General features: G+C 58.3%; 1 protein-coding gene across 1 annotated transcript in view; it reads right to left on the bottom strand.

The window, feature by feature from the left end:
* The window catches only part of SDK1 (sidekick cell adhesion molecule 1), a 510,043-nt gene that overhangs the window by 63,117 nt on the left and 425,375 nt on the right, over positions 1–21,551 (bottom strand). The window contains exons 28-31 of the mRNA XM_044233031.1: positions 15,020–15,214; positions 12,102–12,303; positions 7,813–7,916; positions 5,392–5,462 (exon numbers count right to left, since the gene is read on the bottom strand). Of these exons, the coding sequence (XP_044088966.1) occupies positions 5,392–5,462; positions 7,813–7,916; positions 12,102–12,303; positions 15,020–15,214 (572 nt within the window). The remainder of the gene's footprint in view (positions 1–5,391; positions 5,463–7,812; positions 7,917–12,101; positions 12,304–15,019; positions 15,215–21,551) is intronic.

Raw genomic sequence — 21,551 nt, 5'->3', positions numbered from 1 at the left:
TGGTGGGTTCAGCTGTGCCCTCCATGTAGATATGAAAGTGCCCTACCCCTGGTATGTGTGGCGGCCACCTTACATGGACACAGGGTTTTCAGAGCTTGCAGTTATGACGTCACACTGCAGTAGGGAGGGCTCTCATTCAATGATTGTTGCTTTTTCGGAGGGTAATTTGTTTGCATATAGAGTCCTGAGTCCTGCAAATACAAGCTAAACCGCCCAACCCCCGCCAAGCCCCAAAACAAAGTATCTACAGGTCTTTTCAATGACACCCAAAGACAAAAGGACTACCTTCAAGCCTGAAGGTCACGAACAGCACAGCTGCTTGAAAATATAATGACAAACTTTGGATGGATGAACATGAGCAAGGTATCATAATCGCTAATTCACACGGGGAGCCTGTGTTCCACATTACCAGTTGCTGAACATGAAGACAGCATATTTGGAGAAGCAATTTAGGGTCTAGCCATTATTTGACAAATACTGAAGGAATGAGAAGATCCGAAGGTCCTTGGGCACAGCCCTGGGAGAGCTTCATGGGAGCCGGAAGCAGAGATGGGCAATGGGCTGCGATACCGTGACTTAGGAGAAGAGGATCTATTTCATCATTCAGATGAGCCAAATATGTTCCTCATACACGTGTCTTTGTCCAGAGTGACAAAGCTGTCACTTGTTATGTGAATGAGAATATGGGCTGGTCACCAGGAGAACCAACCTTGTGATCAGAGTTTCGGTCCCATCCCTGACTTCTAGGGACAGGAGAGGGGAGTTTCAATCAATGGCCAATGGTCGGTGCTTTCATCAGTCAAGCCTGTGCAATGAAGCAATCAGGACAGCCCTAGAGGATGGGGTTCAGAGAGCTCCCGAGTCCGTGAACATGCAGAGATCCTGGGTGGAGGGCATGGGAGCTCTGTGCTCCACCCCCAGACCCTGTCTGGTGCATATCTTCCATCTGGAAGAGGCAATAGGCAGCAAACACCCCACGCAGGGTGTATGTGTCCATGCACATCATGGGGCTGGAGGATGGAGGGGAAGGGCCGAGGCCATAGATCCTGGGCTCACGGACACTTCTGATGAAGGAGGAGAGGGGTGCTTTCGAGGCACAAGGAGAAGAGGCCGCATCCGCATCCGACAGGCACAGCTGCTACCTGTGACACAGTGGGACACACCCCGATGCTGCCCTCTGGGCTCAGGGAGGGACACAGGTGGCCACGTAGCCTGGGGGCGGCCTCATGAAGTCTGCGGTAGGTCCTGGGCACAGGAAGGGTAGGCTCCATGGCAACTCTGGGGCCTGCCAACATGGGATTTGGGATTGGGTTTAACCCAATTCTGTTTCTAGAGTTTGGAGAAAACACATCTGTCATTCGTGAAAGACTCTAGACCCCCTGGGAGGTATCAGTAGGGCAGCTCCATGTGACACATGGAGAGTTCTAGAAGCCATGGGCCATGTTCAGGCTCTGGATTCGAGTCCTGGTTCCTTGCAGTGTGGGCTTGGGCTGGTGGCTCACCCACCCAGGCTCAGCCCTGTGCTCATAGTGGGTGGAAATCTGGCCTGATGGGGTATAGCGCCTCCTGTGACTCTGGACAGAAGGTTCCCTTTCAGCCACAGACCTGCTCTACAGCCCTCGGTCCTGACCACACTGCGCCTGCCGTTTCTGCCTCCAAACTGACTGGTTGTAAGTCCAGGGCTATATCTTTTCATTGCTGTTTCCCTGCAGCACCCGTGACAAGCTTTGGTCATGGTGGGCACTCACTTAGGGCTTGTGGCTGTGAGCTAGATTTGCTGACATCCAAGATCACCCCATCTTGGGTTGGTTTCATCCTGGACTGGCTCTCTGTCTGGGAGACGCTGTAGCACAGGAAGCCTTAGAAAACCTGGTTCCAACGTGCCTTCCCTTGATGCCTGGTGCTGAGTCCCAGGGGTTATCACACCCCTAAACCTTTGTCCAGCTGTGGGTGATGCCCAGATGCCCATCTCTGCCATTTACCTGGGAGCATAGAGTGGGGGAGCATTCATCTTGCAAAACACAGTCAGAAGCCCCCTCCCAGATCCCCCTCCACTGCCTTCCCAGTAACATGTCCTAGGGCTCTGCCCAGTGAACAGAAGCTCTGCAAGGCCTGGAGTCTGGCTTGTCCCCCTATGGGTGCTCAGACCCTACACAGGAGCTGGTCCTCTGCAGGGGATGGAGCCCATGTGAGAGAAGGAACAAACCCCAAACGTGTCTTGAAGAGCCCCGTGGCCCTCTCCCCTCTTTCTGGGTGGTGGTTATGCTCCTCTGTGGAAGGCGCCTGTCACAGCCCTGAGTTCACGCTCTGCTGGGGCCAATGTGCATGATGTGATCTATTGCTAAGAAGTTTTTAGTTTTTTTGTTGTTGCTGTTTTGCTAAAAAATGGCCTGAAAATCCACTTAGGGAAGTCTCTAGCTACCCCGGGGGGGACCTCCACTTGAGTGACAGACTGTATGAGCCACTGGAAGTTTCTGAGCAGCCAGTTTCAATGTTGTGAGCAACTCAGAAAGGCCGGTGTCCATTATGAGTGGCACTCAGTGTGAACACAGTGCCGCCACTGTCTAGAACACATGCTCAAATCCTCAGATTTCAAATTGCGCTGGACCCCATGAAAGGCAGGGATTGATTATCCTACCAGGAAAAATCAAACCTGACAAGTTTCTACAGAGGAGACATTTAAGTGGGTCAGCAGCCTTGAAATTACAGGCGGTGTTCGCATTTTTAAACAAATTACTGGAAAAAAAGGGGTTTACAGGTGAAACATTTCATTTGGAATGCAAATCTATATTTAAACATAGTCTCTTTGTTCTGTTCGTGCTGATTTAGTAAATTACTCATAATTTTAATTATACTTCAACTGCCTGGCGGTTGACAAGCATTTATTTCTACAATACATCATATTGACCACCTCCTGCTCTGGGCTTCTTGCAATTAGTTTGTTCTGCTGGGCTCTGAACGGGGACAGCTGATGGACACGCATGCCAAGTTCCTTTGGTACAGCTCTCCCCATTCACAGAGCTGTCCAACCACAACCATGGGGCTTGGAGCCCCCTGCGGGCGTGGGGGCCGGGACAGCGGGGGGCGACAGCCACCGTGTGGAGGTGATGGTCCATCCCAAGCCTCCAAGCTGCTTTTACAGGAAAGGAGCTTAGCTAGTTACCGGCCAGCCAATTGCCACATGTACAAAGAAAACGCTGAATTTCTGGTAAAATTTAGCACAGTAGAGAAGACCAACTTTTGGGTTGATTAAGTTAGTAGAGGGTGGGAAACAGAAGCTCTTGGGACCTTGAATTCCCACTTTGAACGTCTCCTACCTCCCACCAAAGGCCCTAATGGAAGTCAGGGGTGTGAGACCTAACAGGCCTTGCCTCAGAGCCCCTGGAGGTCACCTTTGACTTCCTATTTTTACAGAGAAAGAACAGGAGCCAGCGAGGCCTGCTGGGGTCATGTCATCCACTGGCAAATGGGAGTCCACGGACCTAGAGCCAGTGGGGCCCTGAGACAAGCTCAGGGGATGAGGCTGCCCAGAGGCAGTGGGGGAGCCAGCCCCATGCTTTCCCCACACTCTGGTGAGGTTGCAAAAGACAGAACGCCAGGCAGTGAGTTTCCACGTTCACTGGAAGACATCTGGAACTGTCTCCTGATCACCTGTAAGGGTTCCCTCACTTCCGAGACGTGTCACTCGGCAGTGGAGTGAAGGAGGAGCCCACAGCCACTCCAGCAGTACCGGAGAGTCTGCGTGTGGCTCAGAGTCCAGGCGATGTACGTCTGGCTCTCATCCCTTCCGAAGCCGCGTGGCAAGTCTGTTCGTTTGACCCGCGTGGAGTTTCCACCTGTGCTCCTCGCTTGGGGTCAAACTGCATGCGTGTGGACTAACAGCCAGGCTGCCACCAAGCTGCCCCACCAGGGGGGACAGGGGAATGTTGAGCAGTTAGGAGCCACCCCGAGAATTCTGCGAGCCCCCTCATGGCCGACACACGCATCCCAGCCCTGTCTGCCTGCCCTGACTTCCCGCCCAGCACCCCGCTCCGTTAGCAGCCCCGGGAGGCCGGGACGGCTCCTGACTTCTCTCCCCCTTGCTCCTTGCTGGGCACCAGTTCTAGCCTGGAGGGGTCTCTGGCATGCTCTGTCCCGGCCTACAAAGCCCCTGGAGGCAGTCCCTGTAGGACAGGCCCCCCAAGGGCCTCCTCTAGGTTTCCCGATACAAACAGGGGTGGTTTACCCACTCATGCCCTCTGGTCCATCCCTTTCCAAGGGAGTCCCTTCTAGTCCTCCCCTCTTGCCAGCCTCTGCCCTTGGCTGGGCACAGCCTCTGCCTCTCTCAGCCACAGTTTGCTCTAAGTTTCAACATTACCTGGGCCCCTATATCTCCTGACCTCGAACCGTCCCCTCCCGCCCGCCTGGTCTGGATGTGATGTCGGCACTCTCCTGGACGATCTCATTGACAGAAGCAGCTCGGCTGCACGGACCCCTCCACGGACCACCAGCCCAGTGTGGCCACAGTGGACACAGACATCACACCTGCTCCCCACTCTGACCCCGCGGCCCCGGCTCTAGGCACTGCCCTCCTCTGGAAGGCCACCCCATTCTGGGCTCAGGAACTTCCCTGGCTGCCCAGAGCTCCCCCAATGTTCTCATTGCTGCCCTCGGCCCTGCCCGTTGCTGTGCTGGTTCTGTCCGGCCTGTGTCCAGACCAGCTGCTGAGCCCTACCGCCTGGCCTGGTTGAGCCCTCTCCACAGACCTGTAGGCAGCCTCGCTGGGCTTGCCCGGGGCCGGGGCAGCCCTCCGCGCAGTTCTCCCCTCTCTTATTTTTGTCTTCCATGCACGTTGTCGTTGACAAGAGTATCCAAATTGGAAATGAGGCCAAGAGAGAGCAGAGTGTCCTTTTGACGTCATGTTACTGTTCACGGCCCCCCAACATTACTTGATTGTCTAGGATAAGGTGCCTTGACGGGACTGTTCACTGAGAATCAACACCAGGCACACAGGGAGGATGCACGTAACCCCGTGGGTATTTTGTCTGTTAGTGGATGATTCCTGTAGAAAAGATCACTCCCCAGCCTATGGTTTCGCTGCCCTGTCCGATGCCACCTAGTTCTGTGTGTACCACGGAGGCCTGCTGGACCATCCTTCCCCAATAGCCTGGGACATTCAGCCCAGATGCCCCGTACCAGCCCTGCCGTCCTGTTGGCCCTCCCAGGGAGCCGTGCTCAGGCTCCTTCCCGCAGCGTGGCTCAGGGGTCCGTGGTGCTCCCCCCTGCAGTGGGCACGCCAACTACACGGAGTCCCGTGACCTGCCACCAACCCTCAGACAGGGGGTCCAGCGGCGGGCAGGTTCTAGCCTCGGATGCAGGTTCAGGACACACCCTGCCCGTCCCGGGCCTTACCCGCCACTGGATCAGGACAGAGGAGGTGGTGTGCGGTGTCACTGAGATGAAACTTGGAGGCTCTCCCGGAACTGGAATCCAAGAAAGGAGAAAGCGAGGATTAGCGGTTTCTGCTTGTACTTGGCTGCTGTTCTGGAGCCAGCTCCCTCCTGGTTCTGGCGGGGAGGCAGGGCCAGGGACCCGCTGGTGGGGTGGGGGAGGGGGTGGGCGGCTGGGGAAGCCAGCAAGCCAGCATCCCTGCCTCCGCCTCCCTCCCTTCCTGTACTTGTCCTCCACCTGCGGAGCCCAGCTCCCGCCCAGACTGGATCCTGATGGATGTGACAAGATAATGTCCTGCTTTTGTCCCTACCGCCCCCCAGCCCCCAGCAGACCCACACAGGACATACAAAGGCGCTTGGCTATCTTTGGGAACGCTGCCTGGGGAGCCTTCCTGCTGTCCCCCATCTTCTCAGGGCTCTCCCTGAAGGAGAGGGATCATTTGTTGAAGGTACTTAAATCAGAGAGGCTCTGAATGGGACAAAGAGCCCATCCAGGCCTGAGTGCTCTTAGTTTCAGACACTAAGGGAGGGAGGCTGAGTTCTGGGGTGGAGGGAACGGCCGCTATTTTCAGGGCAGTGGCCGTGACAGCTTGGCTCTCTTCTCTGGAGGGATACGGTCAGTTTGGCTCTGCCCGTGGCCATGGCTGTGCCCTCCATGCTGGAAACTACAGTCCTGCCCCATTCGAATGTCTCGGCGCCCCTCCTCGGACATGCCTTCCCTACCTTTGCTCCCACTGGACCTGTGCGGTCCCGGCCGGCATGCTAGGTTGGCTTTTTCACGGCTGCTCACTCTAAGGTCCTAAGACTGTGTATCAGATGCTCACCAGGAGTCACTGAGTGGAACAACTGAGGCTGTTGTCCCCACCCTGCCCTACCTGACTGTCCGAGACTCGGCCTCTTGGTCGCCGGCTCTGAGTCTCCTCCACACCTGCTGGGGCACCCTGGGACATGCTGGCATCAGCCTCACCTACAGCCCCCCTGCCTTCTGGGGAGCCCCCTACCCTGTGCTCTCTGGCCTCCTGCTGGCCTGAGGTCCACGCTGGACCCTTACCCAGCTTTCTAGGATTTTACGCTGGATTGAGGGGGTCTCACACCTCAGCCACCACAACAAGGAAATGTTTATCAGTGACCCATCCACACATCCAGCCCAGGGCTCCCCCAGCCCCGGAGTCTGTCCATCCCAGCAGATCTGTTGTTCTGGCCAAACACAATACAGTCGACACAAGAGGACTGCAGAGGAAGAGGACAGGGTCGGTGCAGCCAAAGACAGGATTTCAGTAACAAAGGATGCAGATAGGCCTTTGGGAACCTGGAGAGGCCTTCAAATGCCTTTTTTTCCCCCCAACAGGCCAGTTCAGCAGGATCCCAAGCCGTGTAAGGGCAAAGGAAGTCTGTGATATCTTCCTCACTGGCCCACGATTTCCTCAAAGACTCGCCAACAAAATTAGCTTGCTGCATTTCCCTCTTTCTTTTAAGCATCAGTGCTTCTCCCAAATAGAACCCCAGCTGTGTTAAATGTAAGACGAGAAGACGAGCCACAAAGACTACCACAGGGTTTCTTGCAGGGCCTGTCCCAGCGGCAGCGGGAACCCTGGGTGTGCATGATCTCTGCGTGAGACCCAGAAGCTGGAAGGTTCCCCCTGAACCCCTCCTGCTGGTCCCCAGCTTGCCCGAGGCCTCATGTTGGTAAAGGCAGGCTCCCGGCTTAGAAAGGAGAAACATGGCAACGTGGTGAGTCAGTTCCCAATGCCGTTGGGGGTGCTAAAGGCTCAGGCCTGCAGCCCGAGATCCAAACCCCCGCATCTGCAAGGCAAGAGCGACCCTCCCGCCCTAGAAGTCGGCCTGCCAGCAGGCCTGGCAGGATGGGCGCCCGAACTCACAAGGATCTTCGGGCCTGCTCCTCTGAGGTGGGGGAGGGCGGGTAAGAACCACCTGGAGCTCTCGGGGGATCTCAGCTCCTTCACTTCCCTGGGCTTCCGTCAAAGGGCAAAACTGTGGAGCGGTTCGTGAATGAGGAAAATGGGGAAACCGCTCAAAACGCAGCTACCCTTCCATATTTATTTTTAATGACCCTATAAATTATTCAATTTCTAGGATGCTAATGGATTGTAGGGGTTTGGAAGCCAATCAAAGGAACCTCCGTTCCACTCGCCAGTCCTTGAAGTCGGCTTCAGGACCACAGGCTGTACGGAGCTCCGAGCAGTCTTCTGCTAATTGAATCCTCCTGCTCGCCAGTCATCGCCCTCCCTCCCCGGGGCGACCCCTTCCTGGCTCGGGATGAAAGCGGGGCCTCTCTCCCTGGGAGCCCTTGTCTCAGGGTCCAAAGGCAGCAGCTGGCCAGGGGCCCGTGTCTACACCCCTGCCTGTGTCCCAGCTGGCTCACCGTCCTGCAGCGTGGTCACTGCATCCGTCTCTGCACTGAAGTCACTGTCGCCGATGTCATTGGTCGCTTTCAGGCGCAGCTTGTAGGAAGTGAAGGGTCTCAGCCTAAAACACAGATGAGCCGTAAGGGCCTGAGCCCTTCCCTGTCCTGCCCCACGCTCTGGCCGTAGGGAACGAGCAGCCCGGAGGAAGAGGCCCTCGCTCGGGGACCAGGAATCCATCCTGCTCCTGCCTGGGAGGGGCCTTCAGGCAGCCGGTACTATCCTCCCCACCTGCCCCAGCGGCTGAACGTCCTGGCCCGAGGGTGGCTGTTTTACGCTGGGCTCTTCCTGTAATTAGAGCCTCTCCTGCAAAGCAAATCACCGCTCTCTGAGGGACTCAAGAATTTCTCAGGAGGAGCTAATTACCGCAGCCCTCACACGATTCAGAGCGTGAAACCAGGGCCCGCCTCGCGGCTTCCTCGCCCGCCCGCACGTGCACCTTCGTGGAGGCCCGCCTGTCCCTTGTCCCCGCAGAGGGCCCGGCCAGGCAGTGTGATTTCCATTGTAGGGATGAGAAAACTGAGGCCCGGCCCCATTAAAGTCCCTTGTCCCTGGCTTGGCCAGGACTGGAGGAGGATCTGTCTTGAGGCCGCCTCTAAGACCAAGGTAAGGTCAATTATCTGTTGGAAACCGGGGAAACACCCCCAACTGCCTGCTGAAAGGGATTTAAGGGGCCCTAACGGTCCGGATGCACGGCTCGCGGCCACCGCGCAGGCCTGCCTGCCTGCCTCCCTCCATCGACCCGGTCCGTGTGGACGGTCTGAGCTGAGCTCTGTACCACACAGACATCGAACAGTCTTCTAAGCAGATGAGCTGCGGTCTTCCTTGGGTCCCTGGCTGGCCGGCTCCTCTGGTTGTCCTTGCTGTGACTTCTGAAGGAGCTGATGAGGAGAACAGCCACCCCTGCCCCATGGACCGCTGCGCTGTTTGGGGCAAAGCTCTGCCCATGTCCATCTCCCGGACCAGGAGAGCCGGGCGGCTCTGGACTCTGCCTGCTCGCCCAGCTACCGGTGGGCAGACCCTCACTGCCTCCAAGCCAGTCCTCTGTCCCCCTCCCAGGCCGACCTGGAAACTCATGGGTTTCAAACCGAGCACCGTGGAACACCAGAAGCTCTGAGGGGTCCTCTAGGAGACCAGGGGGGCTCCCATGCCCTCTGAGTTAGCCAATAGCAGCCCCACTCCCAACTGGTTTGCAAGTGGGGTCTGGGGAATTCTTGGCCTAGAGGAAGAATTCTGCATTTTAAAGACCGATTACCATCTGTGGACACAGGACTGGAAGAATCTTCCTCTGTGTTTTCACATGCCCTCCCGCCTAAGACGGGATTGCACTGGTTCTCTGTCGGCCCCCGAAGGTACTCTGTCGGCTCCTCCGTGCCACGGCTGGTCTGTGACCGCAGGCCTGTCTCCTGGCCTCTCTGTGCCCCGGTTCCAGCTGGAGAAGCCATGCCAGGCGACCTTGCCTTGGCCCTGGCTGTCCTGGGGGCGCTTCCAAAGTTCCACCCTTAACAATGATCTTTGCTCGCAGCTTCTGGGGGAGCTATCCTTTATCAAGTTAAAACAAATAACTTCCCATCTGTTCCTAGCTTCCTAGGAGCTATTTTATCTAATTCTTGTGACAACCGCATGGTTTTCTCCTTTGGTTCCTGCCTCAAACACCTGAGGCCCCACATTTGCATTAGCTTCTCCTCAGATTAAAAGGCAGCCCAGGGCAGTTGCCAGGAGCAAGCACTCTGGAGCCAACCTGCCCCCACACTGACCCCCACATCACCTTGGGCAGGTCGATGAGCCGCAGGCGCCTCACCTGGGCCGACCGGAGCACGGGGTCGTGAGATGGTGTGTGGATGGCGTTGAGAAGCGCTTAGAAGAGACTGACACATGCAGCGCGCTCACTGAATCCTGGCTGTTCTTCCCATCACGACCCTCTGGCCACAGCTCACATGGCTTCAGGTAGAGCCCGTGCCCTGAGCGCGGTCCTCTAGGCCTGTCCATCCCCTCACCAGCCCCACCATGATTTGTAAGGAACCGTTTGCTTCCTTGACAACAGTCTGCCTTCCCCACAGGGACACAGACCGAGGTGGCCTCTTCCACTGCTAAGCCCCGAGCACAAAGAACCAGGCCTAGTGCCCAGGAGGTGCTCAGTGAGTATCTGTGAAGGAAGGGAGGGATGAAGGAAGAAGGAAGGAGGAAGGAAGTGAGGGAGGGAGGGAGGAGGAAGGGGGAAGGGAGGGAAGGAGGGACGAAGGCGCGTGCGATTCAGGAGGGGTGAACGATTAGACGCAGGTACAATCAGCATAGCGTCTGGCACACGCTGGCGTGTGGGAAACGACCCCCGTCCTTGAATTCAGCGCTTATGCTCACTCAGCGCGTTACATTTAGGACACATGTCAGACGCATCATTGATCCGTTTGTGTTTAGCACCTTACTGTTTTCCAGGGCTTTCGGAATATGAGGCCAGTGGCAGCTCCTCCGTTCCCACCCCACCCCCCGCAGGGGGCACACAGCAGGGGTGAGGTACGCATGTCAGATGGTTGAAAGAGTCCACCCAGGTCTCAGGTCAAGGGGAGGGTGTGTAGAGAGCAGGAAGCTGAGTTCCCAGTATGAGGCCCATTTCTGGCCCCCTGCATACCAGAACCCCGAGCTGTCTGGGGGGGCACGCAGGGCAAACCCTCGCCTCAGAGTAGGAAGGCCAGCAGGTGACTTTCCCGGGAACCTGGCCCTCGGTGTATGTCTGCTGATGGGCGCGGGGGCCTGGAGAGAACTGACCACAGCGTGTCGCACACCAGATCAGACTGTCACTCGGCAAACTTCCAGTGGGAAGTTCCCTGCACACACTCGTCTGATCTCAGGAGGCCCCGGGACAGAGGAGGCCACTGGAGTTTAGTTTTCTCCTCTTTTTCAGAGGAGAGTGCGGCCGAGTGTGGATCATGAAGCCACCTGGGCACGCTGGGCCATGCCTCCCGAGGCCCGGGGCTGTGCCAGGGGTGGGTTTTCTGGGCTCTGGGGGCGGTGGTGGGGGGCAGCCAGCGGAGATCTCTGAGGGGCCAAGAGCAGGGCCTCTCGGGTAGTGTAGCTGCTGTTCAAAGGGTACGAGGGGCGCTGGCAGAAAGCTGGGGGACAGAGCGGGACTGCTTTGCATGGCCTTCTGAGATGGCGGCCTGGTTGCTGCCGTCCGTTCTGGAGGCAGATCTCGGGCTCCCAGAGCTGAAAGGAATGGCAGGGTGGCCCCCCACTGGGCCATCACGTGGGTTCAATGAGAAATGTGGGTGCGATTTCCCAGCACAGGGCCCAGAACAGGGGGCAACAAGTGTGTGGTTGGCGAGCCTGGGAAATGGGGTCTAGGCCTCCTCCCCCGTCCCTGTGAGCAGGGCTGGCTGGGGTACTGGAATCCTTGGAGCCCGCGGGCCACACTCCTTTGTGGTCCCCACATAGCCTGATGTGAGCTTCATGGAAAGTGACCACTGTCAGAGCCAGAGGACAGGAAAGATGCCGGCCGGCTCCTTGGACAGGCCTGCCCACCGGAGAGACCCAGGGGGCTTCTGCAAGGTGGTGTGAGCCTGTGCAGCCCAGACCCCCCAGGTCGGGATGCAAGGTCTAAGGTCACTGCTGAGAACCCTTGCCTAGACGGTTATGTAGCCCTGGTCCCTCACCCCAGAGAGGGGTACCCTCATCTCTTACTGTAGAGGGGCGTGGGAACATGTGAAGGGGCCCAGATGAGACCGTAGGTGCCAAGAGTGAGCTGCGGTGGTCAGTACCACTCCCCTCCGCCTTTGCCCGGTGGATCCCTCAGTAACTGGATAAACGCTGGGTTCTCAGGGTCCAGTGGGGACACCCCTCCCATTTCCCTGAGCAGCCATCACTAATGGATGACAGCGGCCATGGGGGCCACTGGCCGTGCCAGCTAGGAGAGGGAGCACAAAGAGAAGGTGCGAGTCTCAGCCCGTGACACCCCTTCCACACACACCCCCCCACTTCTGCTTCTCAGGGGCTCGGGGGCTGGAGCCCACATTTCAAGGCTCCCCGGCCCCGTGATCTGTGCCTCTTCTCTCCCTGGGGCTTGGGGCGTGCCCGCCACCTGCACAGGGCTGGACCTAGAAGGATGGACCTGGGGCAGAGGCTGGAGGGGCTCCAGGAGGGGGAGTCCTGGTCCCTGGTACAGGGAGCTAGAGAAGAGGGGAGCTGTCCGGCTGTGTCTCTGGCCCCCAGGTTCCCTGCACTACTCCCCGCGGAGGGCCCGCCTGCCCCTCGGTACCTTTCGACAGCACAGGCTGTGGCCTCATGGCTGACGGACGAGGAGTAGGTCTGCCACTCGCCCCCGGGCAGCTCTCGCACCTGCACGGTGAAGTAGCGGATGGGGGAGGCCCCGTCGCTGCCCGGGACCCACTGGAGTCGGAGGCTGCGTGCGGTCACTTCGGCCTGTGGCACCAAGAGCTCTCTGGGGGGCGCCGGCCGCTCTGCAACCGAGAGAGAACAGAGCGGGGACATGAGAGGCTGCTGCTCCCGGAAGGCCCCCGGCGAGCAAGGACAGAGAGGGCCGAGGAGAGGGAGTGGACTCCGGGACCATGGCCGACTCGGACACGCCCCAGCGGGAGCTGATTGGAGACCCTGGCTTGCTCCCGGAGCGCTGCTCTCTCTCAGACAGCAGACAGACAGACAGACGGGAGGGTGAGCCCACACGTGCTCCCCAACGACCACACGTCCCCAGGGGAGTCTCGAGAGACATCCTCTCCCTCCGGTCTCGGGCTCAGAGCATCTGTCCTGTTGATGTCCTTTCCCTGGAAGCCACCGCGAGGCCGAAGCACAGACAGAGGCCCACTCAGCTCCCCCGGGGGCTGTCACCGCTGCTCTGTGCCCAAAGCGCTGGTGACTGGGGATGCAGGGCACAGGGCCGGGACCTGGCTCCTGAGCTCGGATCACTTCTGTCACGCATCTCCTCACCCCATCGATTGCAGCGGAGAAAATCCACAGAGGGAGGAATAATTGTTTAATTGTTTATCATGAAGATTATCGATCCTGTTGAGAATGTGTTGTGGGTAATAAAGCAGCGACGGCTGGCTGGCCCTGTGGTGACAGTCGGGGGAGCCCTTCCCCCTGATGTGGTCTGTGCTCCTCTGGGAACACATGCTCGGGCTGCCTGGTTCTCCTCGCCCGGAGCAACAGGCCTGCGTCCCCTCATCAGTCCTGGGCATCTGGCAATGGGCAAAGCTCTGCTGGTGGGGGGGGGGGTCAGTGGGCCCTGGCAGAAAGCCCCTCAGCCCTATGGGCCCCAGGCAGCTGGTGTGGGTGATCGGGGCACAGGTCGGGGTACAGGCTGGGGTGTGGGTGTGCATCCCCCCAGCCCCATCCAGTAGCAGACCCGCCGTGGACCGGGGATGCCTCCTAAAAGGCACGCCCGTTTATGCTTCCATCTGGATTGAAGTCACACCAAACTATTAGCAAACCTGTGTCTTTCCCTGGGACTTAGAAAGTGCTGGATTCCCTTCTGGGGCTGTATCCACTCTGAGGAAGAAGGCAGGAGCCTTTGCGAGAGGCACTCAGGGCCCCGAGCATGACCCGAACAAGGAGGAGCCGGATGACCTGGGCAGGAGGGATTCTCCTGCGGCCCGTCCTCTGTCTGGCCAGCCCCCACCCCCAGCTGCCACGCTGTGCCAGGACCATAGGTTAGACAGTGTCTGTGCTGATAGCCAGGACCCCGAGTGTGCTCGCTGTCTCTCCATTGGCTTCACGCTCCGGCATCTCCGTTGACTCCCAGGCTTCCGTCCTTCAGTTAAAAGTAGAGGTAACTGTTGTCATCAGAGGGGCTGCGCAGTTGTCTTCATCCTTGGGGGACTGAGGCTTAGTGGTTGGGGTTGGGGGACTGACAGTGGGCTGAAGGGTTTGGTCTTCCCCTGGAAGATGGAGCCTCTGGAAGATCCAAAGCCACAGACAGGTGATGCTAGCGTCCCTCCATTGGCCACTGGAAGGGTCAGCCGGGTGTTCTAGCCGGGGCGGCCACCGAGTAGCTGCCGGACCTTGGTCGGCCCTTCCACCTTGTGGGGCATCAGCTTCCCCACCTGCTTGGCCTGCTTGTGTGGGAATTAGAGAGAGAAGTGGGCTGCCTTGCCTGGAGCGTGGCCAGAACATGGTGAGGGCTCAGTGTCTGACAGCCTCCTTTGCGTTCTACCTTTCGTAGGTTTCAGATCGGCCCTTTGGATTCTCAAGCACTTCGATTCAACTCATGCCTCCCTTAGACTGTCTGCTCTAGATTATGTCCTAGAGCGACTGCACAGGCCGCGGGGACACGGGCTTACCCTCTGAGCGTGGGCGCTGCACCAGCTCTGCCCCCAAAGGCCGCGGACCGTGCTGGCCCTCGTATTTCCCAAGAAGCCACCGGGTGGGTGCCAGGGCACAGACAGGGGAAGGGCCTTGCCTGAAGTCACACAGCACCAGAGCCTGGTGCTTGGGGACTCCCAGATGGGAGGTAGGACAGGTCATTTCTCCGAGCAAGTGCCTTCCTGTCGTCCTCTTACTGAGACGTCTGGACTAGAGTTGGGGTGGCCCTGGGGAAGGAGCCTGCTGAGGCAGATCCCAGAGCGAGGCTGGAGGGCATGTCAGGGGCTTGCTGAGATGGGAAGCCACAGCAGACTGCTGTGGGAAGAGGCAGCCTGTGGCCTGGGGAGGGTGTCCACATCCCTGTCCCACAGCTGTGTCCCTGGCCAATAGCTGACTGTCTGGGCCCCACTTCTTCTGCAGAACAGGGGCTCACAGCGCTTCCTTCGCCAGGCTCTGGTGAAGATAAACCAAGACAACGCACAATAAGCACCTCGCCAGAGCCTGGAACAGAAGCAGTGTCCATGAAGACAGATCTCCGCAGGACTACTCGGTAGGAGATGTGTTTTTTGAGCACCTGCTCAGTGGGGTATGTGGGTCGGAACATCAGAGACCTGGTGCCTGGCTTCAGGGAGCTGCCCTCAAACGTGGTGACTCAGACCCGCTCTGGGCCAGTTACACAACCTCTCTGAGAGCAGAGAGGGACATTCCTGCCTGTCCGGTAAATGTCGGGCTGTGCAGACACGCTACGGTGCAGGGTCTGCCCCGGGAAGCTGTGGCCCAGCAAGATCATGGCTCCCGCTCGGGCCCAGCTCTCCGCCCCGGAGCTCCACGACAGTGGACGTGGGCCCTGGGTCTTACCTCTCTTCTCAGTGGTGATGACGGTGGCCTCCAGCGGCTCCCCCCAGCCTTGCCTCGTCTTGGCTGACAGCCTGAAGATATATGCAGACTCTGGGGCCAGCTCGGTGGCCGTGAACTGTCTCACGGTGGCACCCACCTCCACCGTGGTGAACGTGTTGGGGCTACTGCTGGCCAGGCGGTAGGCGATCTGGTACCCTGTGGGTGGGACAGGAGGGCCGTGTGTCAGTCACGTCAACCCCCCTACAGACCCCCACATTCCTGCCACCCCCCACTCTGCTTTGTCTCCCCGACGTCCGTCCTCCTCTACCGGCATCTGAGAAGGGGAAATGTCGCGGTGACGGATGGAGCCTTGGAACGCTGGGCCCCCATGACCCTCATTCCCCTTCATCCTTCCTGCCCCCAAGATGTGGCAACAGTTTCATCTTCCCCACGGTTCCTGGAGCCCAGAGCACTTGGCGGGAACCAGCTGGTGCTCCTGAGGGGCAGGCCCAGTGCTCCTGCTTTTTCTGTCCTTCCTTGCTCCTCCCGTCACCTGCCCTTCTCCTCACAGGGCCAAGGGCAGTGCCTCCTTCTGGAACAGTCCTCCAAGGGCGCGCTTCTCCCATGGTTACATGTCCTTCCTCTTGGTCATCTTCCCTATCTGCCCGCAGATCCCAGCTTTGGAAGCTCTGTTTCCTGCTGTCAGCCCCTCCTCTGTGCCCACACCCCAGGAAACCCCAGCATGGCCCCCGACTTGGGGGGCTCCCCACCATGTCATCCCCCTCCTGCTGAGGAGGCAGTGGGGTGCATGTCATCTGTTCTGGGGGGCTTCTGTGGCTCTGAGGGCTCCTAAAGTTCCTTGATTATCAAGAGATTATGGGTGATCAGATGTTATTAATGACCGAGCCACCTAGCCAGGCTGTACCGAGAGGCCCTCTGCCCACGTCTGAAGAAGCAGCGCCGACTGTCAGCCCCAGCCTGGGATACAGCGCGCTTGGCCTCCCCGCCGGCACCCATAGCTGTGCTCTGCCCTGATTAACACCAGAGCTGGTGGCGCACGGTGGCCTCCACCAACACGGATGACAGCGAGCTTGCTCTGGTGACGCAAGGACCTCCTGGGGCAGGGGACGTGCCTAGCAGAGCTGGACTCTGTCCTCCACCAGCTCGGGCTCTGCTGGCTTCCTGGGGGCGGGACAGTCGCCCAGTGACCAAGCCCCAGGAACTCCACGCTGCCCGCCCGCCTCTCTGGGTGAGACACCCCCACTCCTTTGCTGTCCTTCTCGCACCTTCTTTGGCTCAGTTGGGGCCCGAGCCTATGGGTGTCTTCCCAGCTCCCAGCTCGTCATCCATCCAACAACACGAGAAGCCCCACCTGGCCGGCTGTGAGTCCATGGGGGATGGTTCCAGGCACCCAGCATCAAGCTGCTGACCACTGTAGGTCACTGCCATTGCCACGCAGACCAGGGGTCGGGCACACCTTGCCTGGTCCACAACGACGGCCACTCACAGGCCTGCTGTTTGCAGGACCTTATGGTTCCTTCTCCTCCCGAGGATGACCGGCTGCCCTCTAGCCTCTGGCCAGGGTGTTCTACTAGACAACTGTCCTTTACCATTTAGGGACTGATGACCTACAGCCCAGAGAAGCAGAGCCGAGCTTCTCTATACCCTCTTCCCACCTTTCATTCCCTGACCCCATTGTAGGTGGCGGCGTCTGGGGCCCTGGTGCCTTGGGATGCTGGTCCCAAGCCTTTGGAGAGTCCTGGACACCTCACCTCCTAAGGGTGAAAACACCGTGGTCACTATAGCCACCACAAGGGGCTCTCCTGCTGACCTCCTGGCTCCCTGAGCCCTCACAACAGCCAGGACAGGAAACCTACGAATCCCCAAGACCATGTGGCCACTAAGTGAAGAGAGGGTAAGTGGTCTGCCCGAGGTCACACAAGAAGTCACCAGCAGAGCTGTGCTGAGAGCCCTGAGCCAGTCCCACTTTCTACTGAGTGATACTGTTCCTGTGAAGAGAAAACATCTGCGCCCATCCTCCAGCAAAGGGAGAGTCCCCTTGCCCAGTCCTGGCTGCTGGAGACCATGCATCGCAGCACACCAGAGTATGTCTGAGGGATGCTGACATGTGGGGTGTGACCAGCACATGCTCTGAAATCACACCTGCCCGGAGCGCGATTCAGGCTCTGGGAGTTCTCTGCTGTGCCCCCCGGGTCTCCGCATGTTAGGCCGCCTGAGGGGGCTGTGTGGCCTGGATTGGCCCGCAGGGAGGGTGCCGACCACGAGTGGAGGGGAGGGAAGGGGTGCTGGGCCCAGTACCAGCTGAGCATCACGCACACTCACTCCAGGTTGTCAAGTGATCACAAAGGAAGGACTGTAGGCAGTTCTCCATCCTCTGTGGCTGCAAGACTCGGCATTCCCACCAGCTCCTCTGCCTGCCCTCTGGATTGTCCTTGGTCACGTGGCCTCCGGGGAGTTTCACCCCCAGACCTCTGGGCCTCACCCACGCACCTGCTGGGTCTGGCAGCTCTGGGGAAGGGCAGTGAGTGCGAGGGCAGCCAGGGATGGGACCCAGACAGACATGGGTCAGACTCCCGCTCCGTCCCATCGGAGCTGGGGATGGACCAAGACGTAGGAGGGACACCCCGGCCCCGCCACACCTGTCCAGTTTGCCGTGTGCTGTGTGCTCCGCACTGAGCCCGGCACAGAGCCGATGCTGAGTTCAGGCCTTCTGTGCGCGTTGCCTGATAGCGGCCTGTGTTCCGGGGCCCAGACTGCGTCCCTGGCCAACGGCCTTCTGGCCGGAACAGGGTTTCCTGTCCCGGAATTCGCAATTGCATTCATCTTGGAAAATTCCTAGCCTTAAGCTGCTTTTTTTTTTTCCTTAATGAAGGCATTAAAATGTTCTATTGCAATGTTTCGTCATTACTCTTGAATTGTATTACACTCACACGGCTCACAAATAACACGGGAGTGTGAGGAATGAGCTTAAAGACGCCTCTTCCTGCCCAGGCCCCAGCCTGCCAGGTCGGCTCTGCTGGCTTCTTGGGTGTCTTTCTGGAGAGTGTCGGAGAGCACAGGGTTGCTGAGGCCTCCGTGGAGACGCGCTCGTCCTTGCCTGAGTGTGCACGAGCTGGGCCCGCATCCCGCCCCGTGCCGGGCTCTCCTCTGTAGCACCCCTGGGTAGGCATTCACTCGGCCACAGGTCTGGCCCTTCACAAGTCTCGGCATCTGTTTGTGGCCCTTCTCCTCCCCATGCCCGAGTGTCACGACATCCTCGCCTCTGACGGTCATGATTTCCACAAGGTACTCAGTCCTTAATTCCTCCTACAGCACCCACGGACTTGACCCTGGGAATGGGGTGATGTCGGTGTACTTCCTCCCCCAGCTTGTCAGTCACACACGGCTGATTGCTTACAGTATTGCTTTTCTTTCCCTGCTGGTCTGTGCGTTTAGCTCTGTTATCTGAGCTATTAACTCTGAACTTCGGCTCTGACACTCACCCGCTGCTATAAAAGTTATGTAAATCAACGCTCTTAAAGCACTTCTGACCTCAGGATGCCTCTCTCTGGCTGTTACGAGTCGTGTTATTATTTTTATGTTGTCAGGATTTGCGGCGAGGCTGGGGGGTACTAGCGATGCCTGCTCAGCCGATTTAAAGTGGCGCACGGGACAGATCAAAGCTTTCAGGGAAGGCAGCCGCTGTCCCAAGGCCATGTTGCCTGCGTGGGGATGTGGTCCATACACAGGGGCTGAAGCGAGCCTCATGCAGGACCGGTGTCAGCCAGAGGCCTTGGTGGTGACCCCTTCCCCGCCCATCCCGAGCATGTGGAGGAGGGTTGTCTGCATCCAGAACAAAAAGCACGTTAATGACTGACCAGTGACATTAACATATGCATCTCCCTCAACTAGAGAAAGAAAGCAAGGCAAAATATTTTGCAAAGACAAACTGACCTTTACAATGAAGCCCAGAGGCCACACTGACAGACACAGACGTTACCTAGAAGAACATGAGCAAACATAACATTTTTAAAACCTCAAGAATGACGTGGGACCTGGTGTCAGCGAGTTCGGCCATCTGTATATCGTTCCTCGTGATGAAGAGACACCAGCCCTCCTCAAAAGGCAGGCTGATGTACGTGGGTCTGGGGCTTGGGCCCCGTGCAAGGGCACATGGGATTTCTGGGTGGGAGGAGCTGAGCAGGTGCTGTTTTCACAGTGTGAGAACACGCGCCTGTGCCCGAGGGAGCAGGGAGACACAGGGACCACCTGCTTGCATATGCTACCCCAGCACCTGGAGCGGGCCAACAGCCCGCCTTGCACGCACAGGTCTTGGGAGGCATCCCAGGCCCCATGGGGCCCAAGATTGCGGCCTGCAGGCCGTTCCTCCATGCGCGACACCTGGGCCGACCCCAGCGCAACTCCCAGATTCTCATTTCCAGCCCCTGAAGCAGAGTTAGAGTAGGCCATCCCCAAATATGCCATTTTCGCCTCTTGATTATTTTGGATTAAAGTTACTTAAGAAACGGCCAGCACCGGAGGGACGCTCAGACCCTCCTCTGTCCCCCTGAACACAGGACGTCAGTCCCCTTCGATGCACCAGGAGGAAGAGAGCAGCCTTGTTGCCCTCCTGGGACAGTTTAGGGCCAAGGTGGCTGTAGAACCCTGTTCACAGTCGACCCCCCAAGCCCAAACCCCTGGTCTTGCCAGTTCCTCACCAATTCACTATTTCTTTAACTCAAAGGCATTAAAAAACAGCCTGCTTTGGTCACTTTTGAGCCTCCGATCTTTGGGGCTCCTGTACACACAAAATTAAATTTTTCTCCCGTTCACCTTATGTCAACTTAATTCTTCGACCAGCTGTAAGACCCAGAAGGGAAGAGGGAGAAGCTCTCAGCCCTACATTGTGAATCAAGCAAAAACTCACCCCACTTATTAGCACCTCCCACTTTTAGAGCAGCATGGGAGCCCCGTTGTGCCCGGGGTGGGAAGGTTCTACTGCTTCCCCAGCTCCTTCCTGCTCTAGAATGGTAGAATTCTGATGATCTGAAGAAAAGAGAGACAAGTGGAAAACAATCTGGCCACTCCACAGGACATTTGCAAGGAGATTTTGAGGGACGGCAAGGCATCTGGGAACGGGGAGTAGAGGGGCACAAACCAGTGCCCAGGGGCGGATGCCAGCACAGCAGAGAAGCAGGAACTCTGAGGCCAGGGTTCCTCTGGAAAGGATGGGTTGTTTCAGAAAGCAGACAGAAAATCTGGGGTTGTCTGGAGGAGGCTTTAGATACCTGCACCAGGAATAAGGTCAGGGCGGTGGGTTTGGGGCCCCTGCAGCAGGGTTTGGAGTTCGAGCTGCCGCTAGGCATGGAAGGAACATGACAACCCAAGAAGAATGGACCCCCACCCTGCCCACCCCAATGCCAGAGCCCTCAGCCGCCGGAGCCCAGAGCACCAAGGAGGGGTAGAGCGTGTGTCAGGATGGGAGGTGGCCCGAGGCCCAGGCCCCTCTGAATGTCACATCCCATGGGCTGCTGTGGGTCACTGTTGGCCACACCGGCCCGGAGAGGAGAACGGAGCTGGTTATGCAGGGGCAGGGGCTAGACAGCCAGGGGGGCTCTGCCCACACCAGACACTTTCTGTTCTGTGGATGTTGTTGCCTGAGTCCTGAGGGGCCCAGTCGGCTCCAAGACAACCCAGGGTGAAGAGTTTGCTGGGGAGGCGAGCCCAGGAGACAGAGGAAGCTCACAGACGGCACGAGGAAGCAGTTGCCCTGCTGGGCCCTCAAGGTTCTGCCAGCTTTGGGGGGTGTGGCAGGGGCTACGGCGGTGACCCCCCAACCCTAGCTGTTATGGGCTTGTGCTGCTGGCAGGCAGCTCCCCAGGAGTCTGGCCCCGGGGCAGAGTGTCTTCGGGCACAGTGCCCTGCTGGCCCCAGGACATGGCAGGCCAGGTTGTGTGGGGCGATGCTGGGGCCCTGAGGGCCAACGGCGTACATGGCACCTGCCACCACCTCGAGGTCACTGTTCCTGTCTTAGAGACTGCTTGTTATCATTTTTCTACACTTATGAAATGGAAACAAAACCAATTTTACTCCAGGTGCAGGCTTTTCATTCGTGTCTTCCCACCACATCTGGAAAGCCTCATTCTTGTCCTTCAGGAGCGTGAGTTTGGATTGGCTGGAATATTGCACGGCGCGGACCTGCCCCCCAAGGCGCTACCAGCACAGAGCGGGAAGGGGGTGTTTGTGGTGGGCTTGTCCTGGGCTCCTCCGCCACCGAAGCATGGAGCCCACAAGGCCCACTTCCTGCAGCCACGGCGTTGATTCAAGCAACACACGGAACAGCAAGGCCCAGCGTCGCCCCTTTGCAACTGCGGGAAACCCGGCTTGACAGCTCTGCCTTTGTTCCAGCTCCTAACACGAGCTACTGGGAGAAAGTCCCTCAACCTGGGGTTATGTCCTTTCCTCTTCTCCGCCCCCAAGTCAGGGTGATGTCCCCCAGTCCTCATTCTGTGGCCTGGTGAACATAAAGACGGGGCACCTCAAACGTCCTTAA

The sequence above is a fragment of the Neovison vison genome, chromosome 14 (genome assembly GCF_020171115.1).
Source record: "Neovison vison isolate M4711 chromosome 14, ASM_NN_V1, whole genome shotgun sequence".
Lineage (NCBI taxonomy): Eukaryota > Metazoa > Chordata > Mammalia > Carnivora > Mustelidae > Neogale > Neogale vison.
This window is presented reverse-complemented; position numbering and strand designations above follow the sequence as displayed.